Source organism: Bacillus rossius, chromosome 7 (assembly GCF_032445375.1).
Source record: "Bacillus rossius redtenbacheri isolate Brsri chromosome 7, Brsri_v3, whole genome shotgun sequence".
NCBI classification, from domain to species: domain Eukaryota; kingdom Metazoa; phylum Arthropoda; class Insecta; order Phasmatodea; family Bacillidae; genus Bacillus; species Bacillus rossius.
Window position 1 is genome coordinate 7773488 of NC_086335.1, and position 26377 is coordinate 7799864.

At 38.5% G+C, this 26377-nt stretch overlaps 1 protein-coding gene across 1 annotated transcript; it reads left to right on the top strand.

Annotated features, from left to right (window-relative positions):
- Positions 1–9755: 9755 nt before the first annotated feature.
- LOC134533668 (UPF0587 protein GA18326) lies at positions 9756–16886 on the top strand. Its single transcript, XM_063371212.1, has 2 exons — positions 9756–10476; positions 16272–16886. Exons 1-2 carry the CDS (start codon positions 10199–10201, stop codon positions 16471–16473), a joined length of 480 nt encoding a protein of 159 aa, XP_063227282.1. The 5' UTR covers positions 9756–10198; the 3' UTR covers positions 16474–16886.
- The last annotated feature ends 9491 nt before the right edge of the window (positions 16887–26377 follow it).

The following is a 26377-nucleotide window of genomic DNA, read 5'->3' on the forward strand; positions in this document are numbered from 1 at the left end:
GATGTAGCCAGTGCCTGTGCACTCGGCGATTAATTAAAAGTCTGGTATGGCGGGAGTCGGCCCATACCGTACATTGCACGGCCCCACGTAATGCGTTGTGCGGGGCGTGTTAAGTTTACGTAGCTGGGTTAGGCCCTACACCGGAAAAGGACCGGGCGCACACGGGGAGTAGTTAAAAAAGGTTTCGGGGTTTGACTATAGTTACCAGATGGAAGTTCAGTGGAGACAAAGAGATAATGGCTCCCTGTGGGACGTGCGTCCGTTCTGGTCCGTGAGTCGTGCTGTACTGGCGTCTGGCCCTGGCGCGAGGGGAGGGGTGAGCTCCCTATCGCGCCAGAGTTTCTAAAGTTCCGTTATTCGTAAAAAACTATATTAATAACAAAATGTAAGTGGCTCTAAATTCACACAATAAAACTTAATGATTAACTTAATATATCTATATGTTTTAGAAATGACATTTAACAAATTTGTATAAAATAAGTTTGAATTATCAGAGTCACACTGGAGACTGTTCGTCGCTTGATGACTGCTCCAGTAGCTAATGATAAATGCTAATTTGGGGCGGTTTGAGTTGTCACATATTACACTATTGAAATCAGGCTGAAGGCCGCAAGGGGAGCACTCACAGCTGTTTTAGTAAAAAACTACACGTGAGTGACCCGGGCACTCCTACATCGCACTTGTGTTGCACGGTGTTGTTCATTCAAAGTGGCGTATTCATTAAAGTGTAGTGAATTTATCATGCATATGACTCGGTTTGTCTTGCCGATTCAGTTAAGGGTGTTGATAATACCTAAGTTCCGCGGCGCTCGTCTGACTCGGGTGGGCCATGGCTAGGGGCGCGTTCCATTAGCGGGGTCGGATACTGGCGGTTGCAGGTCGGGCTTTAGGGTGGCCTTCGGCCGGACGACGTCAACTTCATACAATTTCAACTGTACCCAAAAAAAATTACGATTAAATAAAAAATAGTTACGATGGGAATGAGACATTAAAGGCCCGTCTACAATAGCAATGTCCTGAACTGTGTCCTAAGGACACTCGTCGCTGATTGGTCCACGTGACCCTCTGGCGTCATGTGTCAAGTGGGTGAAGGTTCGAACCTACCTGGTCCGAAGACGTTCGTCAATTTGAACTTTTTGTCCCAACCTGTGTACTTCGGACACAGAAAAAGAACAAAACAGTCACAATATTTGAATTTCCGGTTCCCGTTTGAAACGTGATATGAGTTCATTTTTTAGCATTGACATTTGCCACTTTGCCTTACTGAATAAATATATAATATTGAACTCCCACAACTTTCATAAGTTCGATCTCAAACTACAAAGCATCAAAACAATAAACAAAAACATTTGGTTTGGCACATTTACTGCGCTCTGGTGACAACTTTATAAATCAATACATTCGGACATCGGACATCGCAATTTTGGACAGGGCAGTTTTAGGTGAGACAATGACGTCACTCACATTCGGATAAGGACACGGACCACGCACAGGTTCGGACTATTGTAGACGGGCTCTAACAGTTCAAATGTTCCTACAATATATTTTTTTCACAAGAGAATTATTCAATGCATTTTAAATTAATTTTAAATGTAAAGTTTTAATTGTTCTGTTAATGTGTTCCTATGTGGTATGTGTATGACTAGGATGATTATGCAGAATAACATATAAATAGGGAATTTTTATACTTTTTCTAAGTTGTGCTGGGGATCTTTAAGGTTTCACAAGGCTATGAGAAATGAACAGAAACAAGGTGTGATTCCGTCTGAATATAATTACTCCATACTCAGGAAAATTATGACAAATATTTAAAAATATTAACATACAATATCAATTACGTACTTAAAAGGCTCTCACGTATATATTTAAAAAAATATGGGCCGGCCCTAAATCAGGTTACAAAAAGGTTTCATTAAAAAAATACATAAACCAATAAAAAAGTACAAATATATTTAACCCATCCCAGTATATATTCTTAAAGTTCAGAAATGATGTTTATCTGAGGAACTTCGTCTGACGGCGTAATTTAAGAAAGTTCAAAAAAAAGGTTAATAGATACAGTAGCACCGGAGGTCAGTGCTTCGCTTCCCGGAGATCCATTGTGAACATGATGCCAGGGCGCGGGTGTGTTGTTGAGGAAGAGTGGTGAAAATGCCAATTTGGCATCCGGCTCTTGGACCCTGTCTGCGAACAGTCCGAATCAAAACTGATCAGAACTAGTACACAGACAGTTAACAAACTTGGCAGAGAATGCCCGCACAAGGTAAGCGTGGGTTGGGGAAAGGTCGCGGATAGCAAATCACCAGACAGGGAAGTTGACTTCTATTTCCTGAGGCGTCCCCAATCCGGATCTGGAGCTCGCGAATACGTGGCTGGCGTGGACATTTCTACCATTTCAAGAAGAAATTTTTCAAAATAAAATGAATACTAGTTGATTTCTGTACAGACGGACTAAACTACTTAAAGAAATTTAAAGAGATCGCATCCCTTGTCTAATCGACTACATAGTCGGTTGCGGCCGGATGGAAGTCTTTCAGTGCGTTGATCCGCCGATTATCACAAACAGTCCGTCTGGAATCACGACACGAAGTGTCTGGCCGAGAGCTGCGTCTCGTAATTAAAAGCAAATGTTCAATCAAAAGTGGAGGGGGAGACTGGGGGGTCCGGACCGAAAGGTTCCGCAGTTCCCCGAGTGGGAATCGCAAAAAAAAAAAAAACTCTGACTTTGAAATCTCAAAGTTGGTAGCACTAGCCGATTTTAGCACTACCTGTTGAGGAGTGTCTGAAATAAAAAAAGAATCGACTCGCCCGAGACTTTAGCTATAGCCTGGGGCTAATGCCGCAGACTGGTGCTGCACTCTGGCGGCCTACAGGGAAGGTAGCTGTGAGGTTAGCAGAGTTGTCCCCAGATGTCGTGGGGGTCAGCTCCACGGGCTAGTGACACGAAAAGAAGTTTCTATGTCCGCCGCTAGATGTCATGTGTAGTCCATCTTTGCACATATTTTTTCTATGGCAAAATGTCCTTGACACCAGCCAACGCTTGGCGGGGTTTACGACCGGTCAATGGTCCTACGCTAAATTCTTAGAACCGAGAGGGGAGGGGGTGGACAAAAATGTAACGATGCTGGGAACGAGCGTCCATGACGTGACTTTCGAGGAGAGAACCTAAGACGTATGCGTGATAGGAAAGGCTATGGTAAGCTCGTCTCTGAGAAATGGTAACAACTCGTCCCGAGCTGCTGTATGCAGTTTTAGTCATGAAGAGAAGTAATGTTACAGGCCTGGGACGTGGCTGCAAGCGGGATAAATGTCAAACGGGCTGCCAACGATGTCTTAGATTTGCAAAAGATCAGATAGGTCCCTGAGAAAATGTGCCTCAGTCTACTGGCACAAAGTTTAACTAAGGAGATTACACCAGCCTAACAAAGTGTAAATCACCCAATAGTAACCAAATTATAAAGAAAAATAAAATTTCCAAAAATAATTTAAAATTATAATTACAATTAAAAAAAGTGTCGAAATACCTAATTTCCGGCACATAGTTACGAAAAATAGCAATACAAGGTAACTAGGTGCTCAAAATACTTTTATTAAAAACAAACATCATCCCACGTAGAGTAAAATTATTGACATAATATTATTTATGAATTTTTTTTGTGAATGTAGCACGGGAAGCCATTTTTCACAGACGAGAGAGCCAAAACCCGAAGTTCCCCGAAGTTTGTGTTTTTTCCCCGTATCTTTAATGTAGCTATCCTAACCAAATCAACCGTTCACAATGTTTTAAAGTATTTATAATGTAGCTAACCTAACCTAGTTTACCATTAGTATCATTTTATCAACACCGCCATATTTATTTACAATGAACAAAAAAAACCGAATATGCACTTTCGGGCGTTTGGCTCTGGCTCTTTCGTCTGTGAAAAGGCTTCCCACCTTTGCACAGTAGTAACCTCAACTGTGGAACCATGTGGCTTGTATTTTCTATGACTGCGCCAAGCTTCGTTCACACTAGCGTTTGCCATGCAATAATTATTATACTCTACTTCAGAATTTACAGAACCAGATATAGATTTTCTTTTTCACGCACAATTGAGGCACTGTCATTGAAAAGGAGGTAAGTTCCTTTTTTTACCAAAATGACATTTACCCAGGAAATCATTTCCAGCCACAAGGCCAATAGCTCTGAAAAGGAAACAAGTGCCTTTGACGTTTCATTATTTGTATTCAATTAGTCGTAAAGCGACACTGAGGTAACTCCATTACAGTTGGCATAGAGAAAGAGGTAAGTGCCATAACACAACTAACAAGCATTTACCTCCATGCCACAGTTATTGTTTGTATTTATAATGGTATCTATGACATTCACACGTTCACCTACTTTATTAATTATCTGTGATACAGATTTGTTTAAATTTAATGTGACATAGACTATGTCACATAGTCCTTGTTACATTATCTATTATATCAATACCGTATGTTTACATGTTTACCTTTCACTTGAAGATGGCACGAAAGACAACTGATTACCGTTTACCAGATAAGGTAAGTGTAAGGGAAATATTGTTTTATTCATTGTACTTATGTTCCACTGTACTGTATTCAAATATAAGTAACAGTCAACTGTACCGATTGTTACACTTTTGTTTTAGGCCAGTTGCAAATGTCGCTACAAGTGTCATTCTCTTACAACGAATGATTTTCAGATTCTTCATTTTGAGTTTTGCAGTGACGCCGTCCCTGCTGCCTGTTTTGAAATTACGCTAAATTATTAGGTTTTGCTGAATTTTGATCTTAAGGGCGGGGTTCCTGGCCTCGTGGCTGCAGGCAGGGACGTGTCGGCAAAGGGCTCCCCGGGCTGTTATGGCCTCCCAGGATGCCGTATTAGAAAAAAACACACACGTAATTTTAACTGATTTATTACGTCGCACACGTTACACTTCGCTACGTCACATATGGCACTCCCACGCGACTGGCCGCATCATCGTCAACCTCCACTCAGCCTACACCACCCTCAATTGGCGGTACTCGTTACGGTCACTCGGTAGTCCGGCGGCTAGTACGTTAAGAGGGGAAGTTAACCGGCGAGTTGCGAGATGAATGTTCGGGTGAGCGGCAAGCCTGTTTCTGCACACGTGAAAGTTTGTGCGGGACGTAACGTAAAATACGTTTACGACTGGTCATACAAAGTTACTTAATACAAAACAATACACTAGAGTCACTAGGGCTAGTCCCGGGTTCGGGCCAAGTTCAAGTGACCCACTCAGGTGGTCACAAAATGGCGGCTACTCCGCGTGGTGGCGAGGGCCACGTTATGCTGGGTACGGGCACGGCGGAATCCGGCGGGATATCGCGTCTGTGACCGTTGCACGTCCCAGTTGATGAATCGTCCGTAAACTTAGTCTCGCCTTTGGCACAGTGACGCCCCGCGTGGCCGATGAACTAATTCCCCGTGGGGAGTTTCCGTAGCGTGAGGCGCAGGCGCCACGGTGGGTCACCTAATTAATTTACGTAGCACAAGAAAGACCCGGTGGCGAGTCACACATTATATTGAAAGACCGCACGAAATATCGTACGGCCGGTTAGGGCCGACCGGGGAGCTGTTGAAACGGTTTGACTATAATTACCTATTGCTGTTAATGGTGAGGTTGGCACGAAAGATGAATGCTCCCCGTGCGCGGGGCTGCGGGCCCTGGCGAGTGCTGGATGGCTACTGCCTAACTTCCCTGTCCACCTTGGCCAGGGAAGGGGAAAATTCCGAGGGAAACTGCGGAGCGCGGGAAGATGATTTCGGCCAGTTTTGTGAACGATATTGGTTTACAAAATGATTATTTAATTAACATTAATTATTAGTTATTTTTTAAGTATTAGTTTTTGCTTGTTTTATCGAATGCATGAACAGATTATTTAGCTGCGCAGTGCCACACCCGGCCGGGCGCTTTGCACACGTAGGAGGCCGTGACTGACGGCACGCCGTTCGGGGCACTGCACTGCGTTGTACGTACGGGCGTGTTCGAGGCACGGCACTGATCAGGTGTTGAGGACACATAACGGCCTGTGCTCTCAGAGGGAGCACTGACGGCGGCGTCAGCAGTTTAACACCAGAAGCACAAGGTACATATCTAATGAATCGCATTAATTTGACGAACATATCACGGAGGTGTCACGGTAAATATGACGATGCTTCCCAAAGTAGAAGACAAACATCCGCAACATATAATGTTCCATCAAAAGGTGGAAACATACAGGTGTGCAACAAAACATTTATAGAGATGTGTATGATTACCAAAAAGAAAAATGAAAACCTTTTGACACGCTTAAAGAAAGGTTATGTGGTATTCAAAGATGGTCGTGGAAAGAATCCCGTTTCGTGAAGAACAAAATTTACACATGATGATAAACATCTAATTAGGTAAAAATCATATACTTTCATTTCCAAGAGAAGAGAGTCATTATTCTCGCCACAAGTCCTCAAAGGAATACTTGAGCCCTGACTTAAATATACATCGCATGTTCAAAGCATTTAAAGAAAAATATCCGAATACAGCTATAGATGAAAGGTTTTACTGTAGGGTATTCAAACGGGAATTTCCCAAGTTAAGTTTTAAAAGGCCAAGGACGGATACCTGCCGAATATGTGATAAGTTAACATCAGAAATAAAGTCAGCAGTTGGGGTAGCAAGATTTCCCTTAACTGCTAGTCGAGATCTTCACCAATGGAAGGCAGAAAAAGCAACGAAACTTCTTTCTTCCTCGATTCTGCAGTGTCAATATCCTTCAAGTTCAGTGACAGTTTTAGCCATCGACATGCAACAAGTTATGTTCACTCCTGCTTTGACACATAGTGATATGTTTTATTCGAGACAGTTGTACAATTACAACCTATGTATACATGTAGGGAACACTTCAAGAAGTTACATGTGTATGTGGTTTGATGGTATTGGGGGGCGAGGAGGAAAAGAAGTTGCATCCTGTTTGCTCAAAGTGCTCACATCAGAGTTCACACCAAACAGTCATCTAGAAATTTGGTGTGACAACTGTGCAGGGCAGAACAAAAACCGAATGGTGTTGATTGCTCTTATTTTTCTTGTAGTGAAAGGGCACTTTAAAGACATTGACCTAAAATTATTGGTCTCTGGACCCTCTTATATGCCTTGCGATCGCAAATTTGGTGTGATTGAAAAAAGAAGAAGGTTTGTAAGTGTATGGTGCCAGAATAAATTCATCAGATGGTGAAAACAACAAGACTTCAAAAACCGTTTATCGTGGTTCCGATGGAAAGAAGCGATTTGTTTGATGTTGGAAAACCATGTGACAATTTCATAAACACAAGTTCATTGAAGATATCTTCGAAATCCTGGATAAGAGTGTCTGAGGTAGATCTGCCCAAGATAAAAACAAAACAGAGCTTCAATGAGGTGGGAGATTGGGAGAACAAAATCATCTTCCAGAAGGGAAAGTACAGTAAGTTTAAAGACATAAGTGAGTTTGACATGCAAGAAAAATCTCTGTCACTCAATGAAGGAAAAAAGAAGGTTCTACTGAAGATGCTACCGTACATGGACCAAAAGTACCACAAATTTTATTAAGACATTTGTAAATAATGTTACAAAAATGTCGGTGGTATTATGATTATTCGTTTAGTTTTTAAATACTAAGGGTATAATAAATATTTGTCACCATTCTACATGTGTGTCTGAAACGACAGTTCAGTCCCTCAGACAGGGCAGCTGGCTCCTAAAAATCTGCATGTCGATATTCATTTATTCTATATATTTACATTTTATATATATTTATATATAATATATAATTATATATATTTATATTCTATATATTTATATTCCATATATATTATATATATTCTACATATATTTATATTCTATATATATTTATATTCTATAATGCCGTCACCCGCAATCTCGTGATCGAGACCCAGGGCGGTCCTAGTGGTTTTCAGTGGCTCTAAAGGAAATCTCCGGCGGGCGCCAGGTTAATTCGAGGATTAACCGATGTGGTCGTGGGTTTTTGCCCCTGCGTGTTCCACTAGGATCGACGGCTGTTGATGGTGGGAGGGAGTCCCTGCTTCTAATACGCACTGGCCCTATATAGTACAGAGGACTGTTTCCTAGTTGTTCAGGAGGCGTTTACGAAATAAAGAAAACGGTATTTAGGTGCTGTTTTTTTTAATTCCACATCTCACATAGTGTGGATGGGCACAAGTTACACAATTACACTTGACAAAAATACGTTGGCACTACACACACTCGCACTGACAATTAATTACGTGTTACATTGCGGCACTTGCAAACAAGGTCCCTACATTGGTTTGTGGGTCGCCGAAGAGTTTGTGTGGATTAACGGCCAATCCCATGATTAACTGGAGATAGCTTCCTGCCCGGGCTCACCTGTGTGAGTCGCGGGCCCACGAAGATAATAAAGTGACTGCGTCGCGAACCGTTGTCCTGCGACGAGCACCGGAAAAGGGCACGGAGGCACGCGGGGAGAGGAAAAATAGATTTTAGTGAAATATTATATTTACCAGTATGAAGAATCAGGAAAACAATCGTTGAAGTCTCCCCGCTAGATCACATGTCCGCCCCGGCCCATGAGTAAAACACTACTGCCGCTTTGTGCCGGCTTGGGAGGGGAGGAAGCGTCATGACGCGCCGAACTTTCTAATGTGCCGTTATTCAAATTTTATAATTTTAATTAGTCATTATTTCTAGAACCCTTGTAAATAATGACATCTGTCTGAATTAGTTGGCGGAAGGCCTATAGTAATAATACATAATAAAAATTGAGATTAATGATATTTGAAAATAGAAAGTCAAGCTGGAGACTGTCTGTCACTTGTTGACTACTCCAGTGGCTATTTCAAAGTAAAAACAGGGAGGTGAATTAGGTCGATTAACACTGTGGTTAATTATTGGCGGAAGGCCGCAAGGGACGTTCTGGACGTTTATTAATTGTGGTTTCCCACGGGGAAAACCGCTGCACCCCTATGACACACTTTCATTATTAAGGGTTGTTCTGTTAATTAAAAATCGCTTAATTACTCACAGTAATTAATGAAGCATAAGTACTGTTGGTGGTGTTGGCATATGGACGTAATCTGTGAAGGCACTCACCGGCTCGCTTGACTCACGTGACATGGGCTAGGAGTGCTTTCCATTAGCGGGGTTTAATACTGGCGGGTGGAGGCCGGGCTTTATGGCTTTCGGAGGGACGACGACAATATATATGTTACATATATATAAATTTATCTATATATTTATTTTGTCTCAATTTATACTCCTCATTTGTTTTTTTATTCTCCTGAACAATTTCATCAATGGCCCTTACCTCTTATTCATTGTCATATTTATGGCTAGATGGTTTTTTGCTTCTCCTGAAAAATTTCATTAATGGCACTTACCTCCCTTTCAGTGTCAGTGCCTCAATTGAATTTGATGATTTTTCTTCCACTACCTCTAAAAACAACGTAATTTCTACAGAACTGAAGCTAAACACGTAATGTTTACATAAAATTCAAATTACGCGCGTTTATTTTTCAACGAGCGTGAGTCTATATCCGGTTGTAAACGGTTTCCTAGCCCTGGATAGCTACATAAAAAGTTATTTGCTAAGCAACCATAAAATAATTTTACAGTATTTTTAATGTAACTATACTTACCTAATATAACCAACCATCCACAATGTTTTAAAGTATTTATAATGTAGCTAACCTATCCTAATCGACCGCAAAATTTAATGCCACACCGGTTTATACAATAAGATAGGACTGAAGAAAAAAAAAGCGAGTATGAACTTCGGGGAAATTCGGGTTTGGCTCTCTCGTCTGTGAAACGCAGGCTTGCCAACGTGAGTATTCGGGTATGTCCAGAAGTACGAGTGAATCGTAGGCTTCTCATATTTGGAAAACTTAGGAAACTTAACGAATCTCTTATAACTGTTGGTTTCCCAGGTTCTTGTGATACCAAATGTTGGTTTTCGAGAACTATCTAGTCCTCTAAAGGAATGTGGGTTAAGATGTTCAGTTCATGTTTCCATGTATAAGCGTGATTCTTGTCGTTGGCTTAAATCTGTTGACCACTAAAAAAAAACTGATCGGCTCTTTCCCCGTTGTGCCGGGCAGGAACTGGGGTCCTAGGTAGATGTTGAGATCTGTAGGTTGATATTTAAAAAATAAAAATTAAAGATGGTGAAAATTGGGCTGCAAATCTCCGGGACGTTGGAGAACGTGGCGAAGCTTGTAGCTCCGCAGCCTGACTTCACGTACTTCATGAAGCTGCAGTGCGCCTCGTGCCAGGAGGTGACCGACTCGTGGGTGGCCGTCTCGGCGGCGGAGCAGGTGGCCGGACGGTCGGGGCGCAACACCGTCAACTTCCTGTCCGTCTGCAAGTTCTGCCACAAGGAGAAGGTCATGAACGTCCTCCAAGAGACCAACACTCCCTACCTCAAAGATGACGAAGACAGGTACATAACCTTAAATGTTCACTTTTAGGTTAATATCCACGAGGTAATAATTTAAAATATCGGCGTTTTTGGAACATATTCTATATGTTTTTGAAATTAAATATGGTAATGCATATTTTTTACTACCTGACATGTTCTGATCATCCTGGAAAAGGGCATTGCGATGTTTGCAGTAGTTTACGGGTTGTCAAATGTTAACAGTTTTTCAGCTACTTTTAAAATGCTTGCGCGCACACAGACCAGCAATACTGTAGCCGTAGCCGGAGAGCTGCACAAACTCTCGGGACAGCAAGGAAGCCGGAGCAGTTGCTGCCATGCTGGTGTGCAGTTGGGCAGGCTGGGACCCATGCATGCACGTCATCCTTGGGGGTGCCATCTCTGCAGGTGTTTCGGTCGCTCACGGCTCGCACACTGCAGCCCAGACTGTGAGATAGCTAGGTTCAGTTACAATGATGCGACACTGATTCAGTTGGTTTAAATCAGACCGTTTTTATGGGAGAAACCAGCGATACTCTAATAGATTGTACATAGAAGAAACAGAAAGCTTAGTTATTGCTGTGAATGGGTAAAAAAGTGAAGGCAAGCATTACCCCTACTTTTCTCTCACTCTTCTGAACTGAGCTAACTATTAGCCAATAATACTCGAGTAACACATTCCAATCCCCTATTGTTCTTACAATCATAGCATGATCAATTTTATTCTTAAAAAAAAAAAAAAAGTTGAATATAATTTTTAGCTTGTGGTTGAATCATAAAAACATGTTTTATTTCTGTAACTTCTTGTCTCAGTTTCTAAAACTTCAGAACAAAGTGGTAATTTGTGTTATGTAATTTACTTTTATGAAAGAAGGTCGTTATCTAAGCACTTGTAAGTCAGTGAGTATCAAAAACTGCTACTGAATCATCCTGTAGTTAATGACTGCATCAAGCCTTTTATCTATGTATATAAAAGAATGTTTGTATTTACGTATGTCCTCTATGCGCTTCTAAGCCATTCGTCCGATTGCGATGAAATTTTGCCGTTCAAAATGTTTTTACCATAGATTTTTTTTTTTTAAATTATGGTATCCAGCAGACCGCCAACGACCTTCTTGGTGTTTTCTCCTACTTGAAGGCTTCCCCATCGCAACCCGTCTCCCCAGCTCTCCCCAGCTCTCCCCACCCTCCCATCCTGCTTCCGTCCTTTAGTCTCTGTCTCCCTTTTCATCGCTTACACTTCACCCACCCCCCTGGATGTGTGGGCATTTTTTGGAGCCCAATTTTTATAATGGAAGGAAAGAGCAAATTAAAAGAATTAATTTTAAGTAATTCAATTTTTGGAATAAACTTAAATTCTTGGTACCCAAAACTGTTTCTTTCTTGCCTTATAACGATAACCTGCAAGGAAAATAGTAATGAAAATTTTGATCGTAAAAAAAAAAACACATCTTTGAATTTGATTGTGATTCTGCATTTTCCATTTCTTACGACTAACATCACTACCGATTAAGTCCTGACTGCAAGAAATTAGAATATGTTGCTGTGGCAACTTATGTGACACAAATGTAATGTTTGTTTATCAAAGTCAAGTGATAAAAATGTTTTATATTTCTATAGATATTTAAAAATATTTTTATTTGGTGGTTTGTAATTACCACACATTTTTTCACTCAATATTTTGCTGTTTTAGTTAACAAAGAACGAAAGCTGAGATTTCAGGGGAGTACAATGATCAAGTAACTTACCTATGTTTTAATTCCTCTTAATTATAGGTTACTGTAGGGGCATTCCATATCAAACCAACCAAAAAAATAATTAATTTAAACCTGGATGGTTTCAAAATGTATTGTATTTGGTGATTGTGTTATACTCAACAGTATGACCAAATACAAAGTTAAATTTTTTTTACCTTTTTTTTTTTGATGTATAAATTTTTGAAAAATAAAAAAAAATATATATGGGTTGCATCAATGTTTATAAATATTTAAAAGCATGTAACTCTAAAACTGTTGGTCCTAGAAAGTTTAAATTTGAACCATTCTCTTTACAATGACAAAAAGCATTAATTTGACATGCAACTTGAGTGTATCAGATCACTTTATATTGTTTACAAAGAACTGAAAAAATAAAATATTTTGTACCAAACCTCTTCAGTAAGTTGTGTACAAAGTTTCATGATGGTATTCTAATAGTATAATATTAAATTGAATTTTATGAAAATGGATGCATGTGAAAATTCTGCTAATACATGGCTTGTTACATCATAAAAAACTTAACTAACTTTTTTTTATTTAAACTTGTCTTTATAATTGATTTTTATGTAAGGGTCCAAACAGAAAGTAATGTACCCATACAAGAAATGAATAATATTAACTATTGCATTTAAACCTTTAACCCTTTAAATGTTTTATTCATGAACTAAGTTCCCAGATCAGTATATGTTGTCATTTTATTTGAAACGGCACATGCTAAAAGGGCCTCAGTCACAAAAAATGGCAAAGTGAGTTAAGCATGAAAATTGTATGTTATAGGATAGCTTCATCTATGCTAAAAGGGATTGAGTCACACATGCGGGTTAGCTAATATTAGCTAGGAGAATTCTTAATGTACGCTAAAAGGGTTGCTTAGAGACAGATTTATTAGTTTTTCTCAAAACTTGGTTGCTTGGACTGAGGCCCTTTTAGCATGTGTTGATTCATTTATATAAATACATGTTAAAAGCACAATATCTTGAGGAATGGTAACAGGATATGTATGAAAGAAAAATAATTGATTCAGTGAATTTAAGTGGTTATCAGCATTTATTTTTTAATTTATTTCCTGTAATATTTGTCTTCAAATATTTTTCCTTGAATATGGAATACTTTGAATACTAAGGATGTGACTGTATTTGAAAATTTGAGGATTTGATTGGTCCAACCCTAATTTTAATAGCACTGTAGATTTACACTCCCTTCTTGACTCTTTGTCGTCAAGAGGTGAAATATTTGATGCCTTATTTGTAAGAAACTCCCATGATAGTAAACTTAGTTGTAGTTATTTTCTAGAAAACACTGAAATTAAAATACCATCCTTCAACAGTCATAATCAACCACTCTTATGTTCTCTAAATAAAACATATGATACAATATATAGTATCGTTGAATATCAATAAATACAATATCTTGATTCCCTTATTAACAATAAATTAAATTCTAAGAAAATAGTAGTTTACCTTAATTATTTACCCTAGTTCATTTAAGTTTATATAATCAATGATTGAATCAATGTGTGTTTACTTTAAGTATTGTCCAGTTTTGTTTTTAGTGTTGTCTAATTTTGTGTACTTTTGTGTTGATTTCATGTATTTATACCTGTGTGTTATTGTTCTTACATAATTTTGTGTTATCTTTTTTTTTTGTGATTTTATTTGTATATTTTTTTGGTGTTTGTTTTGTGCCTATCATCTAAGCGCAGCGGTTCCCAAACGGTGGGTCGCGACCCACTAGTGGGTTGCAGAAGGGTTACAGGTGGGTCGCGACTCAATCCTAAAACTATCAGAAACTATTGAATAAACAATCAGAAAAGATAAGAAAAATCGAAACAAATCAAACTGTATGCAAACACATATCTATTTTTAAATAAATAACTGTTTTGCTACAAAGTGCTTATATTTTGTCAACCATTTTCAAATCAGAACACAAATTGTTTATCAATAATCAATCGGGATCTTAAAATATTTGCAATATTTGATGGTAAATTATATACGGGTTGTATCAAAATTCATGTTACAATGCTTGAGGGTAGAAAGCTCTTATTATTTGCAACCATTTTTGCCAATAAACATGTTGCCGGAAACGCGTAGTTAAGCCCCTGTAGCCCCAGAAAGAGTCAGCGTAGGTAACCCGTTGGGCTTTGTGCGAGACAGACTATGCTGTGGTATGTTACGTGTTTACGATGCCGGGCAGCGCTCGAGAGGACTGTACTATGTCGAATGCTGACCCCCGCCCCTTTTTACTTCCGTTGGTGGTGCCCTCACCTCTTTTCTTCCATTCGTGCTGTGCCATAACACTGCGCAGCGTGACATCGCAGTGTCGCAGTATGTTTTGATATCATTGGTGGTCTGTCGTTGACTGTTCTGTCGTACCAGCAAACTCGTGGTGTAATTTCTTTCGCTGTGGTTGTGAAAAGGGCGACGTTTTAGTGGAGCTTAATGGAGTACACGTTTAGTGAGTACACGGACATGCTGCTTGTTTACGGGGAAGCTAGAAAAAATGGACCAGCCGCTCGTCTGTATGAAGAACGATATCCGGGTCGTAGGACTTTCAGCTCACACCATGTTTGCAAGACTTATTCAGCGAATGCGTGATATTGGTACATGTGCCGTCACAAGACCAAATGCTGGTGCTCCACGCAGGGTTTGTACTCCCAGTTTTGAAGAAGATGTACTTCAGAGATTTGAGGAGAGTCCGGATACAAGCACAAGGGCAGAAGGTTCCGATATGGACGCTGAAAAAATGGCTGTTTGGCGAGTTCTTCATGAGCAACTCTTGTACCCGTACCACCTTAAAAAAGTGCAACACATGGGTCCGGCGGACTATCCTCTTCGCATGACCTTTTCTCGTTGGTACATTCGAAAAGTATTGAGGAACCCTGAGTTAGCGGTTTTATTCAGCGATGAAGCCAAGTTCACTCAAGACAATATTCTCAATTCACACAACGGTCATGTTTGGAATGATGTCAGTCCGCATGCAACGTGTGTTACAGCTCACCAGGAACATTTTTCAGTTAATGTGTGGGCCGGTATTGTTGACGGCGTACTCATCGGGCCTTTTTTTCTTCCGCCACGACTTACCGGCACCGGATACCTCCACTTCCTTCAGAACGAACTACCAGGTCTTCTTGAAGAGGTTCCATTGCATGTCCGATGTGTGATGTGGTACCAACATGACGGGGCACCACCTCATTTTTCCCTGCAAGTGTGAGAGTATTTAAACCAAACATTTCCAAACCGATGGATTGGACGAGCGGGCCCTGTCGCATGGCCGCCAAGGTCACCGGACCTAACCCTGTTAGATTTCTTTCTGTGGGGTTACGTAAAAGGGCTTATCTACGCTACGCCAGTAGAAACGGTATAAGAGCTTACACAGTGAATCATTGAAGCGTTAGAAATCATAATGTCGACTCCACACATGCTCCAGCGTATCCGTGAAAACATGATTCGCCGTTGCCACCTCTGTGACGCTCAAGGTGGGCGTGTTTTTGAGCCGTTGCTTTAGGCTGTCACGTTGTTAAAACGTATGCAACAATTTCAATGTTGTGAAACAAAGCCGAAGCTGTGATTGATTTCAGAGTGAAATTAAAATCTGTGCCACGATTAAAAAGGTTATTTCTCTACTCGAACGCACGCACATCCACAACATAACACTCTACAATGGGTTGCCTACGCTGACTCGTTCTGGGGCTACAGGGGCTTAACTACGCGTTTCCGGCAACATGTTTATTGGCAAAAATGTTTGCAAATAATAAGAGCTTTCTACCCTCAAGCATTGTAACATGAATTTTGATACACCCTATACATAAGGAAGGGATACAATACAAATAAGGTTTTTTACTCCACCATGGACTGACAGACAGTGGAGGTATTCCTATAAAGAAAGGTGGGTCGCCAGCTGAAGAAGTTTGGGAACCACTGATCTAAGGCATTTTTGCCATAGGTATGTTGCAATTATAAATAAAAATAAAATTTATATCATAGGCTAATGACCCAGGCAGTCATGGTGGCACCATTGTAAAATATATTCTGTAATAAACAACCTGAGTACACGTGTGTGCAGGTTCAAGACCATCATTGCCTTTGACTGCCGCGGGGTGGAGCCCGTGGAGTTTGACTTCCGGGACGGCTGGACGGTGGTCAGCGACGGCGGCCGCGAGTTCACGGACGTCGCGATAGAGGATGGCGAGTGGGTCGACTTTGACGAGCAACTGAAGGCATCTGTTGGCTTGTACGACATGAAGTCCAAGTTTGTCAAAGTTTAAAGGAAGTGTTGCTAAGTTTTGCAAGATGAGTGCATTTGTTATTTACAGCATAATTATTGTGGCTCTCCGAGTGTAAATGATGACTTCAAGGGGAACAACTGGTTGAGTGTGGTTGTCTATGAAACTGGTGTATGTACATAGTCTAACTTAAAGGTTTTAGTTTTTTGGTAGTGAACATGAAGATAATCCATGGAATCGCAGCAGTCAAGCAAAACTGGAGTATTGTTGCATTCACTTTGGTAGAATTCATTTGTCTTTGAATAATTATGAAATATTGTGAAATTTTGTGTAGAACATGGTTGTACAAGAAGCTGTTAGTTTGATTTCCCAGTGCGTAGTTACAGCATTGAATTACATACCTGTTCTAATTCAGTGGCATGCAATGTAAATAAATGCTACAGCAAATGCACAGATGAAAGTGTTTGGATGTGTTTATATTCTATAGCATACTTCACTCACTAAATATTGCTGTATAGGACTGCTGATATCCCATATTCTAATAGCCCGTGGTTGTGAATCAATCCGATAAAGGTGTGTTTATGTGTTCAGTGCAACATATTTATCTGAACTTGTACATTTACGATAAAAGATATTTGTTAAATGTTCTTTATAAAGGAGTCATAAATTTGGGCTTATTGTTTAAAATGTGTTCCATGTTTTCATTAACAGTTTTAAAAGAAACAAGTTTTTTGTCAATCATAAGTTAAACATGGTATTAAAATATAATATACAGTGTTTTATCGCATAATCGTCGCACAATTTTTACTAAAAGTAGGTGTGCAACGTTTATGCGGAACAAAAATTTTTTTTTGTTAGGTAAAGTTATTTATAAAAACAAAACCTGTTCATGGAAAGTACGTTTATTTAAAAAAAGGTGAAGTATACAAGAGCACGCCAAACAATTTATTTTAATAATTCATGCAACAAAAACCTTCCTTAACTTTAAATAGAAAAACATCTGTGACCCGAACGCATGTCACTAAAATCTGTGACCCGAACGTAAGCCACTTGACTCTGAAACACAGAGGAGATAAGAACCAGAGGCGAAATCAGCTGTGCACACCCGAACTCGCCATGTTGACACATCGTAGGCTAGCCGCCATTTTTGTGGCAAGTATAATTCTGGCGTTGGTATAGCGTTTTAAACTTTGGGATGCTGCAGAGATCAGTTTTATGAAAATGAATGAGGTTCGTAAACGTTTTGGAGCCACTTGGTGCTCGGCACCAAACTGTTCAAACAACAGTGGTCAACCTGTAAATAGAAGCTTCTTCAGATTTCCTAGAGATGAAATACTGTAAGTAAAAATAACGTGTCAACCTTCTACCTATAAGTTCTGCAATGTTGATTCCACAACTTGCAAAATGTGGCTGTTACTTTCCTTCTATTTGTTATCTTAATTATCAGTAATATTTTAGAGTGTAATGTGGGTTTGTTAACTTATGCAGTAAACGAATATAGGAATAATCGCGATTAAATTTGGCCTAGCGTGTTAAAATAAAATAGCTGCTTATAGACCTATAAGTGTTCGAGTAAAACCATCAGAGTGCTTTAAAACATAAGTGATGGGCTAAAATTTTCATTTATATGTACTTTTTTTCATGTGGGTACATAGGTTGAGTAATGATTTCATTAACATGAAACGTAATCAGTTCGGTTACCTAACCTGAGGTAAACCTAACCAAACGTAATTGTAACCCTAACAAGTAAAAATTTGCCATATAATAATATTTATAATAATAAAAATTTGTTTACCTAGCAATTACGCTAGCATATTTAATTTGACCAATGCAAAAAAAGGGCAATAAAAAATTTTTGAGTAATATTAGGCGGATGTCTAAAGTTCCAACCTCATAGTTTTACAACACAAAGAGGGATTTTCAAAATCATCAAGGAACAAGTTTTGGACTACCTTATTTTGAATGATCCCAAACAGTAGGCCCTAATGCTCATCTTACATACTAGACAAACATAAGCTTAATATTAAAATATTTAACTACCTACTGCTATAAAAAGAACTTCGACAAATTAATTTACAGTTGTTCATCACATTTCTAAAAGGGATTAATTTTTTGCTTAGAGTATTCTTGTGTGGCTAATAAATGAAATAATGAGCATTTGGTTGAATCGTGTTGTTATTCAATATGTTTATGAAATCTCTGCCTGTAGTCTTTGTAGGTTTTTTTGTATTTAGTTTCATAAAGCGAATATGGAAATGTAACTGTTTGGTTTAATTTTACTAGGTGCAGGAAATGGGTTGTTGCATGTAGGCGTGCCGACCTTGATGATAAAAGTTTAGCATATCTGTACAAGAACTGCAGAATATGTAGCAACCACTTCGAAGAGAGAATGTTTTTGAACGATTTGAAGAACAGAAGACATAGATAGTCATGCTGTCCCCACCCTCTTCAACATACCAAATCCTCCTCCGCGTATTTCTTCTACAAGAAGACATGTGAAAAGGAAGATGGAATGTCATGAACTCGGGTCTGTTGCAAGTAAGTATTGCCTTTGTGTCATGATTAAAAATTTGTAATTGTAATGAAATAGGAAATAATACCATATATGTCTTCATTGTTCCTCTAGAGATGCTGTAATGTACTGAACTTAGTGTAGGCTCCCTATAGGCTGGAGAGTACAGGGAGTAGTGTGGGTGTTTATATATTTTACTGAATATCTGAAACTCATGCCATTACATTACACACAATACACATGAATGCATAAACAAATTTTGTCAAATTTAATTGTTAGAAGAAACAAAAGGATGAGCAATATAAAAATAAAAAGAGGTAACTTACAATAATATAATTAAAATTTCTGGACAACTATAATTGCCAAGTTTTAATGGGAACCTGCACCTGTCATTGTTATGAATGTTGTTTTCAACCAATTAAATCCCTAAATCTCTTAATTTTCGCTTCTGGGATGACCAGTATTACTATTGCAATTGGGCTACCACCCGGTGGTGAGTGATCTCGTTACTATCCCCACAGTACCAATCCTCCAAACCCTACCTAAATCTCCCAACCTCCTTGACATTTACCAACTCCTCCCACAGAATATTCTACTCCCTCTCAGTCCTCACAAGCATAGACTGTCTAACCCTCACTGTTGTCCTCCATGCCCTCTGTATATTTTCACTGTTGTTCCTCTTCCCTTGAGCATTCTTGCAGTTAGTTTACGTGCCGAACCTCCCTACCCACCTTCACCATTCGCCACCTTGTACAGCCTAATAATTCTCTATTCTCCTCCTGTCCTTCAATGGTTTCCATCCAATTTCATCCCTGCCAGCCTAAAGTGCAACATGACTTGCTTTTCAAATATTTGAAAAAAAAATTAATAAGCAACTATAGCATCGAACGAGGTGTTGCTGTGATAAACTTATTACAATAACTTAGAAAGTTTCATGGAACTTGCAATTTCTTGAGATTTGTAATAACCTCAAACTGTGAAATGTGGAAAGTAAAATTGTCATTATTATTATTATTATTTTTTTTTTTTCAGAAAAACTGAAACTTGTGTCAGATGATGAAAGCATTTCCATGCCTTGCAGTTCTGTTGCAAGAAATGGTGTGGGTGTGGAAAGTGCAGCAGAAATCCTTCTTTCACTGTCAAAAACATCAGGTATTACAAGTAAAAAATTATAGCAGCTCAATATAAGTTAAGTGGTGCATTAATATTTGGTGCACACATTTTGGCACAGAAAACATGTGATACTAAATCACATAATTTTTAAAAATTGTTTACAAAATTGTTGGTTAGTTATGCATCATGTCCATTCTTAACGCAAAGAATTTAAGTTGCTTACAAAACACAAGTTAGCTACAGTTATCAGTTTAATTTACCTTCAAAAAATTACTAATGGAAATTACTTAACACATTGATAGGTGCTATCCAAACTTTGTTGTTTTGATCAAGTGCTGCTGTCAGACTACAAAATCTGTTCTACTAGAGCAACCATTGTTGTTGTATTTTATTTCATAATTAATTTGAGTGATCTACATGCTTGCCTATGCTGCAGTAAGTTAGGCTAATATTATTCGTTGGTGTGTGTGTGTGTGCTCGATGGTAATTGGGAAGCATGCCTCTTTGTGAAGATACGTCTCTCTTTTGACTTTGCCAATCCAAATGAGGTTACTGTGTTGTAGAGTCAGCTAGTGTAAATATTGAAATTATTTAAGGTATTTAATAATTTCCGTTTACCTAGTCTACCTCTCTAAGTTTTAAGAATTGTATCTAGAAGTTTGAGTCGGAAAGTCAAAGTAAAGTGTGTTAAAAGTATGTTAAATACTAATCTCGTGACTAGACCTTGTAATAACGTGTAAACAAATTCAAATGTAATATTTATATTTGCGTGAAATGTTTATGCAGACGGTGACCATACACTTCGACAGGCACAAAATCACACTATATATAAATAAACTTAACTAAAATAATTTATTTTTAACTACAGATGGAATTTGTTATTAATCTCTACTTCAAAGCATCTAACAATTCTTTCACTTGATTCAGTTATCTTTAAGATCAAATGTTAATTACTTGGATGTTATTTATTTTACTAACTTCAGTCCGGCAGAGCGTGGACTACTGGGTACGTAACTTGCAGTACCAGTCAAACAAAATAGCAATACGTTCTTTCAATATCAAGTTCCATCTATACTATCTAATATTATTTAGTTCGGGATCGCGATTCCGGAATTTGAATGGTAAATCTAAAGATGAACAAGTACACGGTTTTTCTGTACAAAGAATATGATCTATAATATAAAAGATTCTAGTTCTGTGAAAAATGTTCGTCTTGTTTAAATCGTAATTCGTTATGGTACTTCTATAATCAGCGAGTCTTCGGGTTATGGGGTAAGGGACCAAACCTTGCTGCAGGATACCCACGAGACGTGTAGGTTCTCGTAGAATCCTTGGTTCGACTCAATCAAGACTGCGAACTTGGTGTTGCTACTCCGGTCTCTAGCGGGCGGCAGGAATACGCGCCGTCACGACTCCATCCTTCGGGCTGTGGGCTGCAACTGGGCTGGACTGCACGACGGTCATCCTTCCCGGGCTCGAACTGCGACTTTTCATTCTTCGACAGGATTCTTCCTTCTTCGGGATTGTAAACGGCATTTATTCTTCGTAGTTTCAAAGCAATTTACAGTCATTTGACGATCTCTTGAATCTGGATATTCGTCGACTTCTCTTCTTAATAATTATTTAGATTCTTGACGTCTGAGTCTTGTCTTCGTTGATTAAATTTATTAGTTCCTTCAACATCTCAGTCAATATTGGCATTAATAACCATTTTCAATTCTTCTATAAATATTCAATTCTAAATTAATGTCGAAATCGTTGCGTTCTAAATGTTGCCTTAATCAAGTCTCAATTCGTTCTAAAAGAATATTTTCTCTGTCACTAATAAACGATTTTCTTTAGTTTGTTGATTAAACAAAACTAGTAAAATTACTACCCATTACTGACGTGTTCATCTTTAAATTAATAGTGGTTTCAAAAAATACTGCTATGCTAGCCTTGACAATAATTTAAAATAAAAATTAACATAGAGTAATACATAGACAAAACGATAACCAAAGAAATTTACAGTCTGAATTAATCATAGATTACAAATATAAACATACGGAATAAAATGTAATTAAACAAAATAAATACTAAAGGAAATTAAATATTTACTTTCTATAAAGGGTAAATATTGCCTTTATAGTGTGATGACTCATCTGGTGATTTGCTGGTATAACACCAAGACATGCGATACTTAAAAACATTCAATCAATGGCCTAGTAGCACAGCTGTAAATGTGCACGTAAGACGTAACGCAAGTTGTTGCAACATTAATTTTGCAAAAACCACTGTCTTTACATATCGTTACCCATAGGCGTACCGAGGAATTTTTTTTTGGGGGGGGGGGGGGGGGGTTCTTCCAGATTTTTAAGAAAAACTGCATAAACACCAAAAATTAATTATTTCTTGAGTAAATAAATAGAATAGACTCAAATTTCATTTTTTAACCTGGGCTATTTTTGATATGTAATTTGTACGTAATTTTTCTTTCAATTAACGTAAGTAAGATCACATTACAATATTAAAATACCTACAAAAAAAAACCAAAAAGATATATATATATAAAATATATAAAAATAATTAATTAACTTAACGAAATAACGTACGCACTTTACAAACTTATTCCTAATAAGTTGACGGCATGACAATAGAATAATTGCTGTATAATTTGATTGTAAGGGTGTTAGCAACTAAGGCCGGAATTACAATAGCCCGTCCATCCATCATCCGTCTGTCAATTACGTGACCTGCACCCAATAAGATGGACTGAAAAATGTCATCCACTCGTCCGTCTAAAGCTTGGTAACTTTATACTTTTGACGGGTGAACGGATGAGACTATCACCTCCTAATGTCTTCTAGGTGTTTGCATATAAAATATTATATTAAAATTTATTAAAGTTTGTTTAATTGTTTAGCTGATTCCAAAATTATTTCTTAGCTTACGTTTAGACACATTTCCAAAGCTCTTTTTTTTGAAACAAAAATGGTCTAAGTCATGGAAGTATTATAATTATGTATGGTACCTCTGGAAATGTGAAAATACATACCGAAAAAAAAAAACTCTGAGTTTAATGAGTTTCAAGTACTTACTTTACATAATTTTTTAAGTAATTACATATTATAATTTTTTCCCCCAAATTGTTAAGTTTTCTCAACTATTGTCAGCATTGACATGGAGAAATATTATGACGGATGAGCGGAGTGTTGTAAATCGCCAGCCGACCTCCGTAGCGTAGTCGGATGCACACTGGCTTATGATGGGAGAGGTTCTGGGTTCGAGTCCCGGGTAAGGCATGGGAGTAAAATTGACTTATTCAAAATATACACTTGCGATAAAAGATGATGAAAAAGAATAATGAAATTGATATTTCTGGCTAAACGGATACCGCTCAAGGCCAAAATCCAAGCAGTGAAGTGAAGTGAAGTGAAGTGAAGTGAAGTGAAGTGAAGTGAAGTGAAGTGAAGTTGTATATCGCTTGGCGGCTGACAGACGAACAGATGACTGACGGACGCGACGGGCTGATGTAATTCAGGCTTTACAATTCAAGTGTAGCAAAACAGAATTAAATATTTATATATAAAAATCTTATGTAATGATGTTTGTCCGGGCTAATTTCCGAAACTACTGCATTGATTTTAATGAAATTTCGCACAAATATTTGTAACTTTGCCCAACTTTATATATAGGCTACATTTTATTTCGATTAATGACAGCATTTTCCGAAAATCAGCTCCCAAGGGTGGTTAAGGCGGTTAAGCACTGGCAACAGTGGGTAAACCATCTCCATGACAACGGGATTTTGCATTGTTTATGCCTTCCGCGTCTTCATGGCAACGGGCATCGCTTAGATCGATTTTTTTTTCAATTCGAGGCATATTTCTGTATAGATTTAATTATTATTTTATGTAAAATTATTTAAATTTAAAAAATATATTTGTGCGAAATACCACTGACTGACTCATTACGATTGACTTGAAATCTTTCAACCGATTCAAACTTAGCATAGTTACTTATTTTGTGATGTATGTAGACTCACTAAGATATGATTTTCCGAAAATCAACTCCCAAGGGTGGTTAAGCCCAGGCAACAGTGGGACAGCGGGATTTTGCATTGTTTATGCCTTCTGCGTCTCCATGGCAACGAGCATTGCTTTGATTTTTTTTTTCCATTCGAGGTGCGGCAGTGGCATGTATAATGAGCGGCGCAAGTGTTCTGCCTGTAAACTGCCGTAGCGAAGTACGGGTACATCAGTTGTACCCACGTTGCGTGCTCGAGAATCGGTAAACCATCGGTGGTACTCGTTTTCTCTCTGGTACATTACAAAGCATTGTAATAAATTTTTGTCAAAATTAATTGCATTTTATTTCATTTATTATTACTGTAAATGGGATATTTAGTCTCAATTTTTCCCCATTAGTATAGTCGTGCGAAGCTAGGTCGGGCAGCTAGTATATTATATAGTATTTATAAAATTATATTGTTCTATTACAATAATTACAATATTCGCTAAAAACACCTACACATTGAGTTGAGGCCATTAAGCTACTGACTCAAACACAACTTCACACCACGTTGCACTCAACGAGGTCCCTTTCATCTGAGGTGAAAAATTTACATTTCAGCTTTTCAATGTTTGTAACAGTCGTTTAAAATTACCCACCTTGCGATAATCAAACTTTTTTCTTCGTGTTATACGTACATATGTACAGTATTTAAATAAAAGTACCTGACTTGACAAAACGACTAAAAAACGTCCCATCCCCTCCCCCCACATTTTAATAGTTTTATAGAGTTTTGTATGAAATTAGGTCGCAATCACTACTGTTACTCAGTGCCCAATTTTACTAAGCAAATCTAAAACATAATCAAAGTAAAGTTGAACTGATTATTCCACAGACCAATCACCGCAATTTGAGAATTTAGACTGACCTATCATGAACCAACCACTGCAATTCAAATTTGTTTACGTTTACTTACCAATTGGGCTGCTTGGTGACGTTATTTCTCTCATCGCTCTGTGTTTAGAAATTGAGCTCGAATGACATGAGTGTTCATAATTTTCTTGCCTTATTTCGGGGGGGGGGGGGGGGGGTTGAACCCCCAAAACACCCCCCCTGGGTACGCCTATGTCGTTACCCCAAGATATATTTAGTATTATGATGATAGAAATGCTACATTTGTACTGTCCAGACCCAGAGAATATTTGAGGATGAAATGTCACATATGAATAGTTGTTAACACTGTGTAATGTTTCATATTGTGTATTACAAACTTACATTTGTGTTCCAGGATTGCCAGAGACTGTGCATGTTAATGCAGCTTGTCCTGAGAGAGTAGAAGATATTCAGCCTTTTAGAAGGGAATCTTTGGGGTCACCTGTATATTCTCCAAGGAAGACATTGAGAATGCTGGCTAGCAAGTGGAGATCTCGTGCTTTACGTCTAAACAGAGCAGCATACAAACGTAAAAGTAAACCTGACTATCAGGCTGCCCCAGAAGTTCATTGCAAATGTTGTGTGAGTAACCTTCCACATACGCTGCAGAACTTTCTTGCAATGTTCAAGAAAGAAGAAAAAGTTATACATTCACAAGCTGTAAAAAAATTCGCACTCTCTGTTCATTTCATAAGTCCACAAACTTACACCTCGATGTTTGCAGCAATTAATTTCAAAAGTAGATGTCGTACCAGGCCTAAGTATGTGTATGCTTAATGTACTGAAACTGAAGGTCAGTACACTGAGTGACCTTGATAAAAACTGTGTGCTCTGCATTGATGAAATGAGCATCAAATCCAATTTATCTTACAGCATTTCAAAAGATGAAGCCACAGGATTTGTAGACTTGGGCAGTGGATGTAGGATGAAGGTTCTGGCAATATCTGTGTTGGTGTTCATGATCAGAGGGATTTCTGCAAATTGGAAGCAGCCTGTGTCATACCATTTTGTTTCAGAGTCATGTCCTTCTACCCAGATTAAACCGTTGTTATTTCAGTTAATTAAAGAACTTCAAAGAATAGGATTTCTGGTAAGCGCTGTTGTTTCTGACATGGGTTCGAACTTTGTGGAACTAGCACGTAACTTGGGTGTCACACCAGATCACCCATATTTTGAGTTTAAGGCTTGAAGGTGCATTACCTTTTTGATATACCACATCTCCTTAAAGCTTTCAGGAACAACTTGATCAAGTATAGCTTCAAATTTTTTGGGAAGGAAGCAAAGTGGAGTGATATCGAGAGGATGTACCTTCACGACAAGACACTTGCACTTCGCTTGGCCCCAAAACTCTTTGATTGCCACATATATTTGAATGGCTTTTCCAAAATGAAGGTGAAG

Excerpts from the sequence above, each read along its gene's own strand:
- LOC134533668 (XM_063371212.1), top strand. The coding sequence starts at position 10,199 with ATGGTGAAAATTGGGCTGCAAATCTCCGGGACGTTGGAGAACGTGGCG. Across the intron at positions 10,477-16,271 it reads CTCAAAGATGACGAAGACAG|GTTCAAGACCATCATTGCCT; the intron begins GTACATAACCTT and ends ACGTGTGTGCAG.